At 37.6% G+C, this 21,606-nt stretch overlaps 1 protein-coding gene across 1 annotated transcript; it reads left to right on the top strand.

The window, feature by feature from the left end:
- Positions 1-1,775: 1,775 nt before the first annotated feature.
- LOC124079638 (histone deacetylase complex subunit SAP18-like) lies at positions 1,776-2,364 on the top strand. Its single transcript, XM_046425321.2, has one exon. It carries the CDS (start codon positions 1,776-1,778, stop codon positions 2,292-2,294), a length of 519 nt encoding a protein of 172 aa, XP_046281277.1. The 3' UTR covers positions 2,295-2,364.
- Positions 2,365-21,606: the final 19,242 nt, after the last annotated feature.

The raw sequence follows: 21,606 nt of genomic DNA, 5'->3' as shown, positions 1-21,606 counted from the left end.
CTATATATCTCTAACCAGGAAAAAAATGACTGTTGTGCAGCAGACAGGAAATTGCTATTTAATACTGACTACCTTCTTCCTGTTTTAGCATGAGAGAAAAAGTCAGAATTTAAGGATATATTCTCTTCAGTCAAGTTTTACTTCTCCACTGTGATTCTCATAAACCACTGATTAGTTGCTTTCCAAGGTAATCCATTTAAAACTCTCCCTTTACCTATTTGCTTTCTTACAATTCATAAGGAAATGACACTGTCTTTACAAAACTTTTATTCTAAGTATGAAATGAACAAAACAAGAAAAACTGGTTCTTGCTGGTTCTCTGACAAGTATCCCTCTAAACACTTGAGCTAAGGAGTCATATACAGAAGTTGCTCATCCAAGTTAAATTTGTAAAATGCCTTCCACAAAACTGTGTGAAACTTGAATAGCCTGAAAGAAGAGTCCCTCCACAGAAAAACAGTACCTTGTCAAAGTACTCTTTCTTCCTTTAAGTTTTGTGTTGTTGTTGTTGTTTTTTGTTTTTGTTTGTTTTGCGGGTGCCTGAGTGTGTGTGTGTGTGTGTGTGTGTTGTTTTGTTTTCTTTGTTTTTTTTTTTTTTGGGGGGGGGGGTACTGGAGATTGAACCCAGGGGCACTTAACCACTGAGCCACATCCCCAGCCCTTTTTATTTTTTTATTTAGAGACAGGGCCTCACTAAATTACTGAGGACCTCATTAAGTTGCCCAGACTCACCTCAAATTTAGAATCCTTCTGTCTCAGCCTCCTGAGTTGCTGGGGTTACAGTCGTACACCACCATGCCTGGCTCCTATAAGCTTTAAAGTCATTTCTGCAGCAAAATCTCATTAACAAGTAGTGCCCCAGTGAAAGCTTTAAGGTGTATAGTACTCTTTTTTAAAAATATTTTTTAGTTGTTGATGGACTTTTATTTTATTTATTTATTTGTATGTGGTGCTGAGAATCAAACCCAGTGCCTCACACATGCTAGGCAAGCACACTACCAGTGAGCCACAATCCCAGCCCGGGTATATAGAAATCTTGAGGATTAAATTTAGTTGAATAATTCCTTTGTTAGTAACTAACCCCTTAGCAAGCCAGCCATTAATATTGAGGAGCATGGGGAGAGAATGGTACAACACTTCCAAAAGTTGCCTCATTTTAAGAATCACCTGAGATACTTATTAAATATGCAGATGTTTAGGCCTTTCTCCTGGAGATTTGGTTTACTGTATTTGCACCTGGGATTGCTACAAATAACAACTGTCTTCCATGATTCTTTATGATAGCACAAGTTTGAAAAACACTACAATAGGGCTATAGTTTTCAAACCTGGATGTATAGAGTATCACTTGGTGGGTTTTTAAATGTACATAGTATACATATTAATGCTCACGTTCCCAACCCAGAGATTCCAGTTTAACTTATCTGAGGTGGATCTAGATACTAGTTATTTTTTAAAAGCTTTCCAATTCATTTCATTTTGTTGTTGTTGTTTGGTACCAGGAATTGAACCTAGGAGTGCTTAACAACTGAGCAAGATCCCCAGCCCCTTTTTTTTTTTTTTTTTTTTTTTATTTAGAGACAGGGTATTGATAAATGGCTTAGGGCTTCTCTAAGTTGCTGAGGCTGGCTTTGAATTTGCAATCCTCCTGTCTCAGCCTCTCAAGTAGCTGGCATTACAGGCATGTCCCACCAAGTCCAGCAAGATCCCATAGATTGGATGCAGAAATTATTTTTAAAAAATAGTGAGAAAATATCATTTTCTGACTTCGTGCTCATGCTCGCTGCGGGGGTCGGAGGTCAGGGCGAGCGTCTCGGGGGCAGAAGAAGGAAGATGGCGGTGGAATCGCGCGTAACCCAGGAGGAAATTAAGAAAGAGCCAGAGAAGCCAATTGACCGCGAGAAGACATGCCCGCTGCTGTTGCGAGTCTTCACCACCAATAACGGCCGCCACCACCGAATGGATGAATTCTCCCGCAGAAACGTACCCTCCAGCGAGCTGCAGATCTATACTTGGATGGATGCAACTTTGAAAGAACTAACTAGTTTAATAAAAGAAGTCTACCCAGAAGCTAGAAAGAAGGGAACACACTTCAATTTTGCAATTGTTTTTATGGATCTTAAAAGACCTGGCTATCGAGTTAAGGAGATTGGCAGCACCATGTCTGGCAGAAAGGGGACTGACGATTCCATGACCTTGCAGTCCCAGAAGTTCCAGATAGGCAATTATTTGGACATAGCCATTACCCCTCCAAATCGAGCACCGCCTCCTTCAGGGCGTATGAGACCATATTAAATTATATTTACTATCTCTCAAATTTATTTTTCAGCCAGTTATGTAAAATAAACTTACATACTCTTTCCTCCCCTGAAAAAAAAAAAAAAAGAAAATATCATTTTCTGTTTTTAGAAATCTCTTTAATGTCTGGCTTATAATAAATTGCTAGATTTTGCATTTGATCAATTGGAATATGTTGTTTTGGTTAAAAACTTCAATTTGAACATTGTAAAGAAAATCCAGCCCCCCACCCCAGAGACATACAATTAGAAAAGAGAAAGATATTTCAATATTTTCAGATAATTGTGAATATTCTTTTTTCTTTTCTTTTATTTATTTATTTATTTATTTATTGGTACAAGGGATTGAACTCAGGGGCACTTGAGCACTGCGCCACATCCCCATCCCCATCCTCATTTTGTATTTTCTTTAGAGACAGGGTCTTACTGAGTTGCTAGCACCTCACCATTGCTGGGATTACAGGCCTGCACCACCACACCCAGCTCAACTTCCTTCTTTTGGTTGGACTTGATGTGGAGTTACACTGGTTATGTATTCATATATGAACACAGGAAAGTTATGTCCAATTCATTCTACTGTCTCTCCCATTCCCATCCCTTAGCTAATACTTTAAAGGTAGTTTTTAATGTGAAATTATCAACAAACTTTTCATACTCTGTTACATTAAAATCCAGTAGTCTATCTTATACTTTGAATGTAAAATACACACAATTTTATATCACATATTGATCATTTGAAAAAAAAATAGTTGTTCTCCATGTAATGTGGCCTCCATCTTCCTTTATAATATGACACATTTCATACTTTATAATATAAAAAACACAGTTGTTAATATCATGATCCATATTATCAGAAAAGTCTCAATATTGAGATGCCGTCAAGATCACAATAGTGGAACAAGTTTTCCAAAAATTTAATTTTCATTTGAAAACTTGAATTTTATCCTTGGCAATAGATACTGTCAGCTGTTGTCCTCAAAGTAACCAACACCCTTCCTTCATTTTCAAGAAAATATCTATCAAATCCCCAAGTCAGAAAAACCATAGTATGTCTGTCAGTTGTTCTTTCAAATAAAAATAGTACTTTATGAGAAAAGCAGCTAGTTCAGTTCTCAATCACTCAAACACTTTTCCTGGAGGCATCTCTTCTACTTCAATATTCAGCAGAAGTGCTTTATGTGTGTGTCACGTTTCATCATAGAGAATATTTATTTGTGTGTGGGGAGGGTATATATCTTGTGGTGCTGGGGACTGAACTCAGGGCCTTATACATGCAAGGCAAGCACTCTACCAGTAGATATATTCCTCTATATCCCCAGCCTTAGAGAATATATTTAAAAGTGTACTCAAGGGTCAAGACTTTTTTAACTTGTAGATGGACTTATTTTTTTTAATATTTATTTTTTAGTTGGATGTAATATATTTATTTTATTTATTTATTTTTATGTGGTGCTGAGGATCAAACCCAGTGCCTCACATGTGCTAAGCAAGCACTCTACCCCTGAGCCACAACCCCAGCCCCAAGGAGTTAATAAAATTAATAATTTGTGATGTTTCATTAAGGATAGATATATAATTTTTTTGGAACCAGGGATTGAACTCAAGGGCACTCGACCACTGAGCCACATCCCCAGTCGTATTTTGTATTTTATTTAGAGACAGGGTTGCTTAGTTCCTTGCAGTTGCTGAGGCTGGCTTTGAACTGGTGATCCCTTGTGTCAGCTTCCTGAGTTACTGGGATTACAAGTATGCACTACACACCTGGCTCATTAAGGATATTCTTATTCTTAAGTATGAGAGACTTATTTTACCATGAGTGTGGGGTGATGAAAAATATAATGGCTACTAGGAGAGAGTTTTGTGCCACTGCCTAGATTCATGCAAAGGAGGGTTTTTGTTTGTTTGTTTGTTTGCTTTTGTGTCATCTGTGCAAATGTCAATACAGTGAAAAAGGCAAATAGTATATTGGTAGTATTAAGATAATGGTTTTGACTTCATGAACCCTATGAAAGAGACTTGAAGACCACACTAGCAGATACTATATATATATATATATATATATATATATATTGGGAATTGAACCCAGAGGTACTTAACCATTAAGCCACATCCCTAGCCCTTTAATTTTTTTTATTCTGAGACAGGTTTCACTAAGTCGTTTAGGGTCTCTGCTGAGGTTGGCCTCAAACTTTTTATCCCCCTGCCTCAGCCTCCCACATTGCTGGAATTACAAACGTGCCACCATGCCCGGCTTATTATTTCTATTTTACAAATAATTAAATAATTTTCTAGGATCAAGAAAGAATTGAGATATAAATCCAGGTCTTCTTGAATCTAAGTTTGTTCTGTTGCTACTATAACAATTCATTTTTCTTCTATTGAATGATTTGGGATAGGCATGGTAGTACACTCCTGCTGAGGCAGGAAGATCACAAGTTTGAAGCCAGCCTGGGCAATTTTAGTAAGACCCTGTCTCAAAATAAAAAATAAAATAAAATAACCTAGTGATGTAGCTCAATGGTAGAGTGCCCCTGGGTTAAATCTCCAATATCACAAATAATAATAATAATAACAAGAACAAGAACAACAACAACTAAGATGTACTAAGCACTTATGTACTGAAAACTTCTCAAAACATCAAATGTGCTTGGCACAGAGCCACATGCCTGTAATACCAGCAACTTAGGAGGCTGAGGCAGGATGATTACAAGCCCAGCCAGGGCAACTTAGCAAGACCTTGTCTCAAATAAAAATGTAAAACATGCTGGAGGGCTGGGGATGTGGCTCAAGTGGTAGCGTGCTCACCTAGCATGTGTGAGGCACTGGGTTCGATTCTCGACACCACATAAAAATAAAATAAAGATATTGTTTCCACCTAAACTAAAAAATAAATATTTAAAAAATAAAAATAAATAAAAATAAAACATGCTGGAGATGTAATTCAGTGATACAGATCCCCTAAATTCAATCCACCAGCAATGCAAAACAATTTAAAATAAGCAAAACAAATCTTCAAACACATTAAGTCATTTAACTCTCTCAACAGTTGAGTATTACTATTAAGGTGCGTATTCCTATGAGCCCTATTTTAGACATAAGGAAATGAGATTCATAGAGGTAGTATAGTTTTTCCAAGTACACAGAGCTAATAACTATGAAGCTAATATTTTAACCCAAGAAGACTGTTTGCAAAACCATTTTACTGGGCTGGGGTTGTGGCTCAGCAGTAGAGCACTTGCCTAGCATGTGCAAGCTCCTGGGTTTGATCCCATAAAAACAAATATACAAAATAAAGATATTGTGTCCAACTACAACAAAAATATATATATATTTAAAAAAAAACATTTTACTGAAACATCTTCTAAGCAAAAACAATGATGAGAAGTCCCAAATAAAAAACAACTGTCTGGGCTGGGGTAGTGGCTCAGCAGTAGAGCACTCACCTAGCACGTGCAAGGCCCTGGGTTCGATCCTCAGCACCACATAAAAATAAATAAATAAAGGTATTGAATCCAACTACAATTGAAAAATAAATATTAAAAAACTGTCATAATTGCAATTTATTTCTTAAATATAAAAGCTATTTAGATGCTCAAAACAAATACTTTTGCCTATTTGTGTCTAAAATGTCATGTAATCAAAAGGTGTTGGTTTATGTGTTTCATTTCTCAAAGAGAGGCAAAACCATGCGTGTCGAAGCCTTCTGAAAACGTGTGGAAATTTTAAACAAGTTAATTCACAGAAATCACCAAGCACAGAGTCCTAAAAAAAGGTATACTTCAGTTTACATTTTTAGATTTTTGAGATCAGGATGTGGTGACCAAGGGTGCAGATGGGAAAATGATGTGGTCTGCATCACACTGAGCATATGACAGATGCCCATCAAAGAACACACCTGTTCCTGGAGAAGCCTGGGACACTGGAACAATCATGGGTATAACAATAGAACTTTTTCCTTTGCCATTTACCACCACAAGAATTAGTTGTCTTGGGGTATATTTCCTTTTTCTAAAAATAATGGCAGTGATATTGCTACTCAACTTACTAAAATGGGTTTATATGTTAACTTCCAACACAAGAGCTTTTCCTAAGTGAACCTCCATTTTTCTGTCTGATGCCAGACTAGTCATTTGAGGGGGAAAAAGGTTATTTATTTTTAATGTATTTAAAAAAAACACAAAAATTCCCAGCCCAGTGGTGCATGCCTGTACTCCCAGTTACTTCTGAGGCTGAGGTAGGAGGATAACAAGTTCAAGGCCAGCCTGGGTGACTTAGCAAGAATGTGTCTCAAATTTGTAAAATTAAAAAAAAATAGGGGAGATTGCTGGGGATGTAGCTTGGTGGCAGAGCATTTCCCTAACATGCTTGAGGCTATGGGTTTTATCCCCTGTACTTTTGCCAAGGCCAGGCTAAAAAACAAAAAAGTCATAAAAATGCAAACAGTCCCCAACTCAGGAAACCACCTCCTTCTAGACCATGCCTGAGGTTGGGAAACAGAGGTCCCTCCTTGATCTTCTCCCCCTCCCTTACTCTACACCCCTATGGGCCCATGCTCCTTTCTTGCCACCCCCAAATCTTTTCACAGTCTCATCTCCTGAGTCCTCATAGCTCCTTCTTGCCTTTCCTAGGTAAAAGTAGGATGGAGCATCTCTGCAAGAAGGAAAGGCATTTAAGGGCCAGAATTACCCTCTCTTGATGGTCAACAGCATTTACCAGCAAGAAAGGAGGAAAGAGAAAATTCTGTTCTGCAACCAAGAATTCCAAGTTTTTAGCTTTTGTTCCTCCCCTCCACCCTCCACCCTCCTCCCTCCTCCCTCCTCCCTCCTCCCTCCTCCCTGAAGATAACTCCCCTAAGAAGTTTGCTGCAGCTGGTGGTTCTCCCTGGTAGTTTTCCTCTATAGTTCTCCTAGCAAAGACTCTATCCCCACTCTGCTTAAATTAGCCTTTCTGCTCTATCTTGGGACACTATCTTCATAGTTATCCATTCATTCTTTCAACAGATATTTTTTAAGGAACACACTATCCCAAGTTCTGTGTTAGGTATTGTACAAAACAAAGTCCCCACATAAAGAAGACCTAATTCAAAGACTATCATTGGGATAAACATTTTCTCACCCCAACCTAAGAGTTATTGCACAGAGGATAACCTGGACCCTTTAAAAAGCAGGGAGCAGCCATTAATTTTCCAATATTTCCCACCTCTAAGCAAAGAACAGAGGAGGATCTGTGAAGACAGCTCCACCACAGTGGAGGAAAGATACCAAATGAAGGTTCTGAATCCCCTGGGAGGGCAAGAGAAGAAAATAAGAGAGGTGAGGTCGAGTTCCTCCTGGTATGTCTCAGCCTGGTGAAAAATTCACCTTGAGAAGAGTGATAGAAAATAGACTCCAATAGGACTTGAGGGTGCCCTCACATTAGGACAGTTCTGCTGTGGGGCAGAGGACTGCAAGAGGCAGGAGAACCAACTAGGCCAGCTACTGGTATGGATAGGCCTGAAGGTCAGGCTATACGGCATAAATCAGGGATTGCACCTAGGCAGAAATTTCCCCTTTCTACATGGAAAGGATGATGGATAAAGAATCATGGATTCTTTAGGCTTTCTGTAGTTCTTACTCATTCTCCACAAATTTCTCTTTCCCTTCCTATCTCTAGGCACTGATATCAGCCACTCCCTTTGTTTTCCTGTCTCCCCTCTTCCTAGCTAGAACTGGGCATCTTTTCCCCCAGGATTCCTTAGGCTTTCACTCTCCCACCCCCTCTAAACCTCTCCTTCTTTGCCTAATCCTTTTTCTGTATACTTACTGAGGCTTAGAGTGATGAGTATCATTCAAAAGGCCTTTTCTTCTCTTTAATTGCTTCTTTCAATTAGTCTCACTCAAAAAAAAGGTGATTACTATTTTTATAGTTCTTCCACCTAATGAAAGTTTTAGAAATTTCTGTGACATAAAATGTAATAATCCCCAAGATTTAGTGTAGTAAAACCAAATGAGGCATTGACTAATGTTTGCAGTGTGCTATTTATGTGAGAATATAGATATTTCTAAATATATGCAGTATCTCTGGGAAGGCCTACAAAAAAATTGCATACCCTTTGAAATTTACATTATGTGCATGTATTACGTTTAGCACAAAAGAGTAAATATTTTAAATAAAATCATTAAAAGAAAGTTATTAAATAAAATCATTAAAGGAAAGTTACCATTAAAGGAAAGTTATTTTCCACTCATTTAAGTTATAAACAAGATTATTAAGGGGAATGTTTATCTATCTAGCCACCAATATCTAACACTTGTTCTCCTTTAAAGACAGTATTTAGAAAAATTTTCCTCTCCCTTCCTTTTTGCTTATGTGAGGTTTCTATTTTTAAAATAAGTATGCTATACTTGTATATTAAAAATAAAATTGGCTGGGCATATTGGTACATGCCTGTCATCCCAGCTGCTCAGGAGGCTGAGGCAGGAGGGTCATGAGTTCAAAGCCAGTCTCAGCAATTTGTTGAGGCACTAAGCAACTTAGCAAGACCCTGTCTCTAAATAAAATATAAAAACGGGCTGGGGATGTGGCTCAGTTGTAAAGCACCCCTGGGTTCAATGCCTGGTACCTAACAATAAAATAAAATAATTGGAAAATTGCCATATGTAAAAAGACAAAATTATAGTAATTCAAAGAACAAAAAAAAAGCAAGAGAAAATAGAGAAGGGACTATTTACAGAACTATACCATACACTTGTCCACGTATATCCTCCTAATGGTTTTGCAATTTAAAGCTAAAACTGTTTTCTATTATTTATCCATCAAATATGCTAAGTGACTCATTTTATACTATAATTACACACACATAGGGCGTAGCCTTATGTCTGTGCAGACATCCTCAAAACTGCAAGAGACCATTTAGATCTGAAAGCCCCTTCCTCAGAATATTCTCAGTCCAGGATCATGTAGAACATCTCTTCCCCAAAGTAGCTACTATATAAATACCTTTGGCCCACTGCCCAGACTAGGTCAAGTTCTCATTTGGGGAATGCCTCCTCCTTCCCTTGAATGCACCATCAAATTTGATGCCTTAACTAATAAGTCAAACATTCCAGCAGACCCCCTTCTTAGTTTTCTAAAATAAGTTGTCACGCCCAGTAGTAGGGCAGGTCTTGTCATTTTTACATGCTTTCTGCTGTGACCCTGCCACTTACCTCCTGTGTGCTGATCCATTATCCACATATTCCTTCTTTATCTATTCAATCACTTAGTCATTCACTTCATAAGTACTTTTTCTGAATTATGGATTGAACCCAGGGGCACTTTACCACTGAGCTACATCCCCAGTCCTTTTTATTTTATTTTTTTTTATTTTGAGACATGGTTTTGCTAAATTGCTGAGGCCGGCCTTAAAATTTTGATCTTCATGCCTCAATCTCCTGAGTCACTGGGATTAGAGGCATATGCCACCATGCCCAGATCATAAGTACTTTTTGAACATACCCTCTGTTATAGTAGCTGGAAAATAGCTCTTACCATTGAACAACTATCAGTTCTTGACTTCCCAATTAGAAACTTCCAAGGTTGAACCAGGAGCAATGGTGTCCACCTGTAATCCCAGTAGCTCAGGAGGCTGAAGCAGGAGGATCACGAGTTCAAAACCAGCCTCAACAATTTGGTAAGGACCCAGGCAAATCAGCAGAACCCATCTCTAAATAAAATATAAAAAAGAGTTGGGGATGTAGCTCAGTGGTTAAGCGCACCTGGGTTCAATCCCCTGTACCAAAAGAGAGAGAGAAACAGAGAGCGAATAAATCTTCAAGTAAAAATTGGTGAAAAAAGATTCCAGTGACCCTATTTTATGTACAGCTAAAGAAGTGAAAAATTGTGCTCCATTTGTGTACAATGAATGAAAGAGCATTCTGCTGTCATGTATAACTGATTAGAACGAAAATTTAAAAAAAAAGATACCAGGAAGAGAATGGTATAGTAAAATTAAGGAGATGTGAAATTTGATGTACTTTGAGGAACTGACTAGTCAACAATTCACTATAGCTATAGTACAGAGTCCCAGAGGTACTGGGTAAGCTCAGAGGTAAAGGTAACAGAGGAGCTAGGAATGCAGGGAAAGGACCCACACTGGAAAGGATCTAGCATGCTTTATAGACCTGTGACCCAAACTTTTACTCAAGAGTTTGGGCTGTAGCTCAGTGGCAGAGTGCTTGCCTAGCACACATGAGGCACTGGATTCAATCCTCAGCATCACATAAAAATAAATAAATAAACACATGTTGTCCATCTACAACTACAAATAACTAAAAAATAACCTTCACCTGAGCTGGTAGTTATATGATATACTGATGAGTAAGGTCAGGAGGAGTCAATTTGTGTAAGGATACCCTCAGTCCATGATGGAAGTATTCTGATGTCAGCCCAGGTTCTAGTACATCTTCCTGGCCTCCAGCTTAGGCTCAGGTTCAGCTTATTCTTGTTTCTCCCACATCATGGATATGTTTTTTTCCTGCCTATTTGCCCTGAGTCTTCAGGTTCCAAAACCAATAGCCCTTGAAACAACAGCCATATACTGACTCTAACTAGCTCCCACAGTGGGAAAGGTCCAATCCCTGTAAGAAATATATAATTATGTAGTATAGTGTATATGATATAAATTATTTATATAAAATAAGCTATACTGTGTAAGATATAATATTAGCAATGTATTCTGTTTCTCTGATAGAATACTGAGTGCTGTGGTTTGGATTATAATTGCTCCACAAAGGCTCATGTGTTGAAGGCTTAATCACCAGCCTGTGGAGCTACTGGAAGGTGGTGAAACTTTTAGGAGGTGGGGCCTAGTGGGAGGAAGTTAGGTCACTGGGAGCATGCCTTTGAAGGGGATATTGGGACCCTGACCCCTTCCTCTCTTTCTCTTTGGTTTTTCATGAAGCAAATTGGCTTCCTTCACCATACATTCACTCCATGGTATACCATGGCACCATAGGCCCAAAAAAACAGGATCAAGTGACTATGGACTGAAACTTCTGGAACCATTAGCCAAAATAAACCTCCCTTATTAAGCTGATATCTCATGTAATCTGATACAGTACCAACCAGAAAGTTGATGAACACACTGAGCAATACAGACAGCCTAAAAAATGAGTAGAGAAAACTTCAAGATGAGTAGAGAAAACTTCAGGTGGCCTCCTCCTGAAGCTTGAAAATAACATTCCTGAGACACCATCAGAAAATCGGAAGAGAAGAAATGTAGAGTACAGGAGCAATGTGGGTACTGCACCATCTAGGGTTTCATTACAAGAGATCCTGCAGCATAAGGGCACCCACGCTTTTTGCACTTGCCAAAGCAGTCATTGATGAGAAAAGAATATTGGAGAATTTATTCAGAGTGGGGAAACCAGCAGCTGGAATAAACACACACACACACACACACACACACACACACACACTGATTAGGGCCTTAGCAACTTAGCAAGGCCCTCAGCAACTTTTGGAGACCCTGTCTCTAAATAAAATATAAAAATGCTGGGGATGTGGCTTAGATGTGGCTAAGTGGTTAATTACCCCTGGGTTCAATCCCCAGTACCAAAAGAAATGGCCTTTAACCTTTTCTCCATTGCAAGAGTCATAATTATACACCTATAATTAAGCAAGATGAAATTTAACATTTCCCTGCAAAAGAAATTCCTGCTTAGGAGGTATTATTTATATAGGCACACACACCACATACACGCACATACAAGTAGATAAACCCAGAAAGGATGTCAAACAGGGAGGTATCCCAGAAGATAATAGATTTAGTGTGATGAGTGCATAATCAGTGTTAGGGATGGCACAATGAGGAAGAAATATTAGTAGGGAATGATGAAGAGACTTACATGGCAAAAACTAATCAGGCTGATAGAATAGTGGGTTGGGGACATTGGTGTCTATATAGTGAGAAATAATCAAAGCCTTATAACAAAAGAAGTTTGGGTCAGTCACAAAGGCAATGAGGTGCTGGGCCTGGTGGTGCCCAGCACCTCAATTATTAGGGAGGCTGAGGCAGGAGAATCACAATTTTGAGACCAGTCTGGAGAATTTAGAAAGACCCTGTCTCAAAATTTAAAAAGGTCTGGCGATATAGGTCAGTGGTAGAGTGCCCCTGGGTGGTTCAGTCCCCAGTGTCACAAATATATATATATATATATATATATATATATATATATATATATATATATATATATATATATATATTTTCAATGTACAGACAGGTACACTCCACAATTTATCAGTTCTATTTATATCACAATCTACATCATGAATTTCTCTGGACTTCTCATATTCTTGATGTGAGAATAAGTGTTAGCCACACAAAATTAGGTTGTGCCATGTATTTTGGTTGTAATGCAAAACACAAATAGTCCCAATCATATTATAGTCTATGCCATGGATCTTCCTAATCTCTTCATATGCTTAATGTGGAGCTAAAAGATGGACACATGGAAATACATTTACCCATACATTTTTAGAAGCACTATATACCTGAAGAAGTGTCATTCACTATCTGGTAAGCTCTATAGTTCTTTCTGAACTGCTCATTTACTAATGTAGTAGGAAGTGATGGTCTTCTGAGTGTTGACTTATTTCAATTATAGATGTAGTATATAAGGCACTATTTAAGGTGTGATAATCACAGTCTCTTCTGCATCATGGATCTTTCTGGAATATTCATGTGGTCAATGTGAAAATTAATGACAGTCATGAAACTAGATTTATTCATACATGGCTGTATACTGTACAAGTTAAGGAGTGCTACACATGTGATGAGTTCTGTACCCACTGTACTGCAGAACTCGAGGGATGACAGTCACATTCTAATCTGTGACATAGATTTTTTTTAAAAAAAATTATATATTATTTATTTATTATTTTATTTATCATTTTATTGTTTTATTTCATGCCACCAGAGATTAAACCCAGGGGGCTCTACTGCTGAGTTACACCCCAAGTCCCTTTTTATTTTTTATTTTGAGACAGGGTCATGCTACATTGCATAGGCTGGCCACAAACTTAAAATTATTCTGTCTCAGCCTCCTGAGTAGCTTAAATTACAGGCATGTACCACTGTACCTGGCTTGTTCTGGTTTTACTCTGAGGCACAAATAACTTCTTAAGTTTTTGCTCTTATTGAGCTACTACTAAGCTCTTTACATATTTGATTTCATTTACTTATTGCCATGACCCTATGAGTTAGATACTATTTGCATGAGGAAACTGAGGCAGTCATACAGCTGGTAAATAATAAAGCCAAAATTTAAATTCAATTCAATCTGAAACCAGAATTTACGGTTTGCTATATTGTTAATAGCTCTTTGAAATATGTTGTCATTCTACAAATGGTCTTTGAGCAGAAAAATTAGCTGTTCTGTAAATATTAATTTTGAAAAAAATGAAACATCTATTGAAGGGAACTAAAAAGTCAGAAGATCTTAGACTGACATAACAATCATCATGTGTGTTAATTAATATAATCTGGTAACTGAGATTTTGTTCTATTCAAAGGAGACAAAATTTAAAGTTAAAAAAAAATCATCTTGGGGCTGGGGATGTGGCTCAAGCGGTAGCGCGCTCGCCTGGCATGCGTGCGGCCCGGGTTCGATCCTCAGCACCACATACAAACAAAGATGTTGTGTCCGCCGAAAACTAAAAAATAAATATTAAAAATTCTCTCTCTCTCTCTCCCTCCCTCCCTCTCTCACAAAAAAAAAAAAAATCATCTTGATTGTAGCCTGCACTTGGATCTATGCCTTAAACAGATAAAACAGTCAAGTATGACTGAAGCAACAGTTCACACACCCCTTCTTTGATTTATTGGTTACTCAGAGGAAGCCCAATCCATACTGGGAAAAGTGAATTACTGCAAAGATAAAAAGAGGTTTCTTGAGGAAATCCTTGAAAAACTGTTTCGTTCCTGATGGGTCTGAGCCTTCAAGCCAATCTTGAGATACTATATCAAGACCTCTCTCAAAGCACAATTATGTAAATTAAAGACTAAATCACTGAAAAGTAAAACTAAACTAAATAAAGATCACTGGGAAAAGAAAATCAATACTCTAGAACAATGATTCCACGACTCAATTAGGCTGACATAATTCTAAAAGTTCTAGCTCTTGGGCCAGTCCATTTTGTCTATCAATTCAGCATTGAATTGACATGCTTTCCACCCACAAGATGCCATTTATAAACACCAGATGTTTCTGGAACCACCACTTCTGCTAAGAAGGTTTAATGTTTCCTTGCAATTCACTAAGAAATAAAAATTGCAGTGGGCATGGTAGCTGAAGCAGAAGGATCTCAAGTTCCAGGCCAGCCTGGTCAATTTACTAAGATCCTATCTCAAAATAATAGGGCCAGGTGAGGTGGTGCACACCTGTAATCCCAGAGGCTCTGAAGGCTGAGGCAAGAGGATTGCCAAATTCAAAGCCAGCCTCAGCAATTTAGTGAGGCCCTAAGCAACTCAGTGAGACCCTGTCTTTAAATAAAATACAAAAAAAAAAAGGGCTGGGGGGTGTGGCGTGTGGTTCAGTGGGTAAGTGTCCCTGAATTCAATCCCCAGTACCAAAAAATTGTTTTAAATAAATAAAATGGCTGAAGATGTATCTCAGTGGCAAAGAACATCCCCAGGTTCAAACCCCCAAGCCAAAAAATGAAAGAAGGAAAAGTAGTGAAGAAAGGAAGGAAGGGAGAATAAAAGATACAGTGGGAGGGAGAGAAAAAAGAAAAATTTCGATAGCTGAAATATATTCTGTAGACTGAAGCATCCCTGAACTTGTGGAACAACCAGTAACAAGTATATTTATTCAAACTTTAAAGTTGAAGTTTTATGGATAAGCAATTCTATGAATATTGAACATCTTTTTAAATAAGAAAATCCCACACTGATTTTTTCGAAAGCCTAGGTTTGATTGAAGTATATCTCCATGAAGCATATCAATTGATGTAAAGCTTTTAAATTTAAAAAAAAAAAATTTAACTGTTTCCTCATTCTTTTGTGTGTACGTGTGTCTACATATTTAGAAAAAAAATTACACAATCCATTATTTTATTTATTTATTGAAGTATTTATTTTTTAGTTGTAGTTGGACACAATCCCTTTATTTTATTTATTTATTATTACATGGTGCTGAGGATTGAACCCAGGGCCCCCCCCAAACGCTAGGGTGTGGTGAGTGCTGTACCGCTGGGCCCACAACCCCAGCCCACAAGCCATTATTTTAGACTAAGCTCTGAGCTACCCTCCAACAAACCATACTAAAAATCAAAATAGAGCACTTGTACTAAAGTTCCAAGTCACCAAACTAAAACTAAGTAGTTTTCTTGGCCTTTCCAGAAATCAAAATGACAGCCAAATTTCCAAAACCAGCCATCAGCATGATAATGAAGTTCCCTCTACTTTAATCCTTATAATCCTTTCAAAAAATAACTGAGAAAGTAAGCTGCTGCTAATCAATTAGTTATTTTTCTAATGTTCTGGCTGCCTGTCTCCACCTTACAAGGGAAGTAAATTTGAAAATGTCCAATCCACTGTACTCTGTCTATAAAATCAACCTCTTCTGCTCAGTTCATTGGATCACATTCTGTTTTCTAGAATTAAGTGTTGCCCAATTCTAGAATCACAAAATACAGACTATTAAGTTCTCCCAATTAAGGAGTAGGAATGTAACTCAGTAAGTAGGTTGAACATTTGCCTAGCACAAGTGAGCCCTGGATTTGATTCTCATTGTTGCACAAAAAATCCTTAAACTATGTTTTTTTTTTTTTTTTGTAATTCTGTTTTTTGACAACACTTATAATCGTCTCAAGGAACAGAAATATGAATAAGATCACTTTAAAAAGAGTTTTCTCTGGTATTTTTTCAAAATAAATTTAAAACAGCCAACAATTCTGTCAAAGTCTGGCTTCCACAAACCCACAGAAGCCCCTTGAGCCTTGAATTTGCATTCCTATTTAATTTGTTCCTGAGTCTCTGCTGTGACTATTTAGTGTGGAAAAATACAACTATTTTAACTAGTGATCCAAAAGAAACAATATTTTTGGTCACAATTCCTCTAGAACTGGAGTTAATAAAACTACATTTGAACTTACTATAAATTTGCAGTGGGTATTGGTGAAAAGACTAATACATACATCAATTGACAGAATAGGATATGTCTAAATAGACCCACACCTATATAAGCAATCATATATAGTTGTCAATGGACCTTTATTTTATTTGTTTATATGTGGTGCTGAGAATCAAACCCCCAGTGCCTCACACTTACTAGGCAAGCACTCTACCACTGAGCCACAACCCCAGCCCAGCAATTGATTCTTTTTCTTTTTTCTTTGCTTTGTATTTTGAACAAATTTGGGAATTGAACCCAGGGGTGCTCAACCACTGAGCCATATCCCCAGACATTTTTTTAACATTAATTTTTTAGTTGTAGGTGGACACAATACCTTTTATTTTATTTTTATGTGGTGCTGAGGATCAAACCCAGTGCCTCAGGCATGCTAGGCAAGCACTCCTCTTCTGAGCCATAATCCCAGCCCCCAACAATTGATTTTTAACATAAAAAAGATCAGTTGCTCTTTAACAACATTAAGAGTCTCAACTTTTTTAAAAAGGCTGTTAAAAAACAAAATAATAAGACAGATTAGGATAAAAATATGCAACAGCATATCTTTGTTTTTGTACTAAAGATTGAACCAAGGTCATTTAACCACTGAACTACATCCCCAGCCCTTTTAAAAAATTTTGAGACAGGGTCTAAGTCCTTAGGGCCTTACTAAATTGCTGAGGTTGGTCTTAGAATTTGCAATCCTCCTGCCTCAGCCTCCTGCATTGCTATGATTACAGGCATGCACTAGCAAGCTCATTGTAAACTGCATATCTTATAAAGAATCAATTATATTAAAAAACAGTCAAATTTTGATAATGAGAAAACAAAATAAATCAATTTTAAAATAGGCAAAAAATTTGAAAAGATACTTTACCAAAGAATACATATGTATGTCAAACCTGTAAACAGATGGTTTAACATCATTTGTTGAGGGAAATGCAAACTAAAATCACAATGAGCTACTACTTTAACACATCTATTAAGATATCTAAAATTAAAATGACTAAACATGGGATGGGGGGAAGATGGTGAAATGAGAAAGACATTATTACCCTATATAAGGGAATGATTGCACAAATGGTGTGACTCTACATCATGTACAATCAGGGAAATGAAATGTTGTGCTCCATTTGTATAAAAAATAAAATAAATTTGTTTAAAAAATGAGCATACTGTTGGTGAGAATGTGGAACAACTGGAACTCTCAAAAATTTCTGTTGGAAATGTAAAAATAATGCAAACATTTCAGAAATTGGACTCTTTAGCTGGGCATGGTGGTGCACCCCTATAATCCCAGTGGCACTGGCCGCTGAGGCAAGAGGATTATGAGTTCAAAGTTGGCCTCAGCAACCTAGCAAGGCCCTAAGCAACTCATGAAGACGCTGTCTCAAAATAAAATATAAAAGAGGGCTGGGGATGTGGCTCAGTGGTTAGGGCCCCTGGGTTCAATCCCTGGTACCCAAAATAAATAAATACAAAGAAATTGTACACTTTATTAAACAAACATACACCTACCACATATATGATTCAGCTATGCACTCCTAGGTATTTGCCCAATGAAAAAGAAATGAAAGCATATATCCACACAAAGACTTGTATACAAAGGTTTGTAACACTTTCACTTGTCAGTAGTCAAAAACTGTTACCAGAATTAAAGATTCATGTTGCTCACTGGGAGACAGAAGTTAGTGAAAGGAAATAGGTTTATTCCAGGCCAGCACTGAGGAAAATAGAGGAAACTCTTTTCTCAAATATCCATCTTCCAGGGGCTCAGTGACGCAAAAGACTTTTATGGGAGAAAATGGAGTAAAATAAGACAATGAGCAGGAAATCTATAGGCTGGGTGGGGCTTTCCTCTCCAAAATACACTTGTCTCTGTCTCCTCTTCTCCCTCTTAGGAATGTGGAAAGGAACCTTGCTCAGCCTCCTGAGAACAACATCTGCATTCTCTTTTCAGACAGACAAATTGCTTTTCTGCAAGTCAATTCATATGAACTGAGGAGAGGAGAAGGCCTTACCAGAAGGGTTTCATTTAAAATTTAGAATACGCTGGGCATTGTGGCCAATGCTTGTAATCTCAGGAGGCTGAGGCAGTAGGATCAGGAGTTCAAAGTCAGCCTCAGCAAAAGCAAGGTGCTGAGCAACTCACTGAGACCCTGTCTCTAAATAAAATACAAAATAGAACTGGGGATGTGGTTCAGTGTTCCAGTGCCTCTGAGTTCAATCCCTGGTACTCTAAATAAACAAATAAAATTTAGAATACTATGTGAAAGGGGTGGGTACTTAAAAGATTAGGGAAAAGATTGCAGAGAATGGTTGGAAATAATGCTGTTAAACACTCTTCCAAGCTGGGAGTGATGGTACACGCCTGTAATTCCAGTGAATCAGGAGGTTGAGGCAGAAGATCACAAGTTCAAGGCCAGCCTCAGCAACTCAGTGGGGGCAAAAGCAACTCAGTGATGCCCTAAGCAACTCAAGGAAACCCTGTCCTTAAATAAAATATTAAAAAGGGCTGGGGTTGTGGCTCAGTGGTTGAGAACCCCCAGATTCAATCCTCAGTACAAAAAAAAAAAAAAGTCTTCTAGAAGGAACTACTCTGTTGCGAGCACCTGCCTAGCAGACACAAGGCCCTGAGTTCAATCCCCAGTACTATAACAAGCAAACAAACCTGGAAACAAATGTCCATCGATAAGTGAATGAACAGGGGCCAGGGATATAGCTCAGTTGGTAGAGTGCTTGCCTTGCATGCACAAGGCCCTGGGTTCAATCCCCAGCACAACAAAATAATAAATAAATATAAAAAGTAAGTAAATGAATTTAAAAAATGTGGTGTGTCATACAATGGAATATTATTAAACAATAAGAAATGGATTCTTGGGCTAAGGTTGTGGCTCAGTGGCAGAGCACTTGCCTAGCACATGCAAGGCACTGGGTTTGATACTAAGCACCACATAAAAATATGAAAATAAAATAAAGGCATGCAGTTCATCTACAACTATGAAACAAATTGCTTTAAAAAAAGAAATGGATTATTGGTACATACAACAACATGGATGAGTCTTGAAATAATTTTTCAGTGTAAAGAAAATGTCAAAAAATGAGTACATACTATATGATTCCATTTAAATGAAACTCTAGAATTATACTAACAAATCAATAGCAGCAGAAAGTATATCAGTGTTTGCTTTGGGATGGAAGATGCAGGAGAGGTTTACAAAATGATACAAAAAAGCTTTTGGGAATACAATGTTTATTATTTTGATTATTGTGATGACTTCATGTGTGTATAAATATATCAAAACTCATGGGGCTGGGGATATGACTCAAGTGGTAGTGCGCTCGCCTGGCATGCATGCCACCCAGGTTCCATCCTCAGCACCACATACAAACAAAGATGTTGTGTCCGCCGAAAACTAAAAAATAAATATTAAAAACTCTCTCTCTCTCTTTAAAAAAAAACTCATAAAATTTTACCCCTTAAATATGTGAAGCTCACTGTATAACCATTATATCTCAATAAGTATATTTAAAATAATATACCTTTTTATTTCTGCAACGGAAAGAAATTTTTATTTCCGCACTGTTAAATTTGGCTTCAGTGCAAGAGATTCAAAGCGATAAGCAAAATGAGGGACATGGTCAAACAGCAGCTGATTCATGAATTAAAAGAATATATAAAAAAAACTTGAATCAACTAAAAAGATAGTACAGATAGAGGAAACAATTTTAGCAATCACTCTCAATTTCATAAATTATTTCTAAATATATAATGCTAGTAGCCTGTTTTGTTCCTTGAAGTGTTTTATTATTGTTTAACACTTTGAAAACAGAAATACCCACATCACACCTCAATAAGGAAGGAGATAGCAATCATTGTAACAAGTCATCAAGAACTCTAGCATGTTTTCCAAAGTAAATTAGGACTAAGAGAAGAACAAAAAAAATCTCTTTCAGTACTGAGGATTGAACCTAAGAATGTTTTAGCACTGAGATACACCTCCTGCCCTTTTTAGTTTTTGTTTTGAGACAAAGTCACTCTTATTTGCCCAGGCTACACTCAAATTTGCAATCCCCCTTCCTCATTTATTTTTTTTTTAATTTATATATGATGCAGAATGCATTACTATTCATATTATACATATAGAGCACATTTTTTTATATCTCTGGTGTTTTTTTTTAGAGAGACAGAGAGAGAGAGAGACAGAGAGAAAGAGAGAGAGAATTTTTAATATTTATTTTTTAGTTTTCGGCGGACACAACATCTTTGTTTGTATGTGGTGCTGAGGATTGAACCCGGGCCGCACGCATGCCAGGCGAGTGCGCTACCGCTTGAGCCACATCCCCAGCCCCATATCTCTGGTTTTATACAAAGTATATTCACACCAATTTGTGTCTTCGTACATGTACTTTGGAAATTATGTCCATCACATTCCACCATCATTTCTAATCCCTTCCCCCTCCCTTCCCCTGCCACCCCTCTGCCCTATATAGAGTTCCTCTATTCCTCCCATATTCCCTTTCCCTATCCCACTATGAATCAGCCTCCTTATATCAGAGAAAACATTGGGCATTTGTTTTTTTGGGGGGGATTGGCTAACTTCACTTAGCATTATCTTCTCTAACTCCATCCATTTACCTGCCAATGCCATGATTTTATTCTCTTTTATTGCTAAGTAATATTCCATTGTGTATATAGGCCAACTTTTTTTTAATCCATTCATCCACTCTGTAAAAGATTGACTTATAACCAAATTCAATGTCAAGACCACTCAGCGTAACTCTTACTTAGAAGTAATTATACTTCCTAGGTGCTCTACGTGAATTGTCAAATACTCATTATTGTTACTCTGTGATAAGTACTTTTTTAATTCACATTTTATAGGTGGTGAAGCCATGAGCAGACAGACTAAGTGACTTGCTGCTCCTCACTAGGCAACTGAGGTGGGATTTTAACTCTGGAAGGTTGATCCCAGAGTCCTTCCTCAGAACTAGGATACTAATCATTTCATGTTAGGAGTTTTTATTTTATTTTATTTATTTTTTATTATTAGTTGTTCAACACATTACAAAGCTCTTGACATATCATATTTCATACATTTGATTCAAGTGGGTTATGAACTCCCATTTTTACCCCGTATACAGATTGCAGAATCACATCAGTTACACATCCATTGATTT

Source organism: Marmota monax, unplaced genomic scaffold (genome assembly GCF_021218885.2).
Source record: "Marmota monax isolate L192 unplaced genomic scaffold, Marmota_monax_Labrador192_F-V1.1 WCK01_AAM20220418_F8-fsc00075, whole genome shotgun sequence".
Classification (NCBI taxonomy): Eukaryota; Metazoa; Chordata; class Mammalia; order Rodentia; family Sciuridae; genus Marmota; species Marmota monax.
This window is presented reverse-complemented; position numbering and strand designations above follow the sequence as displayed.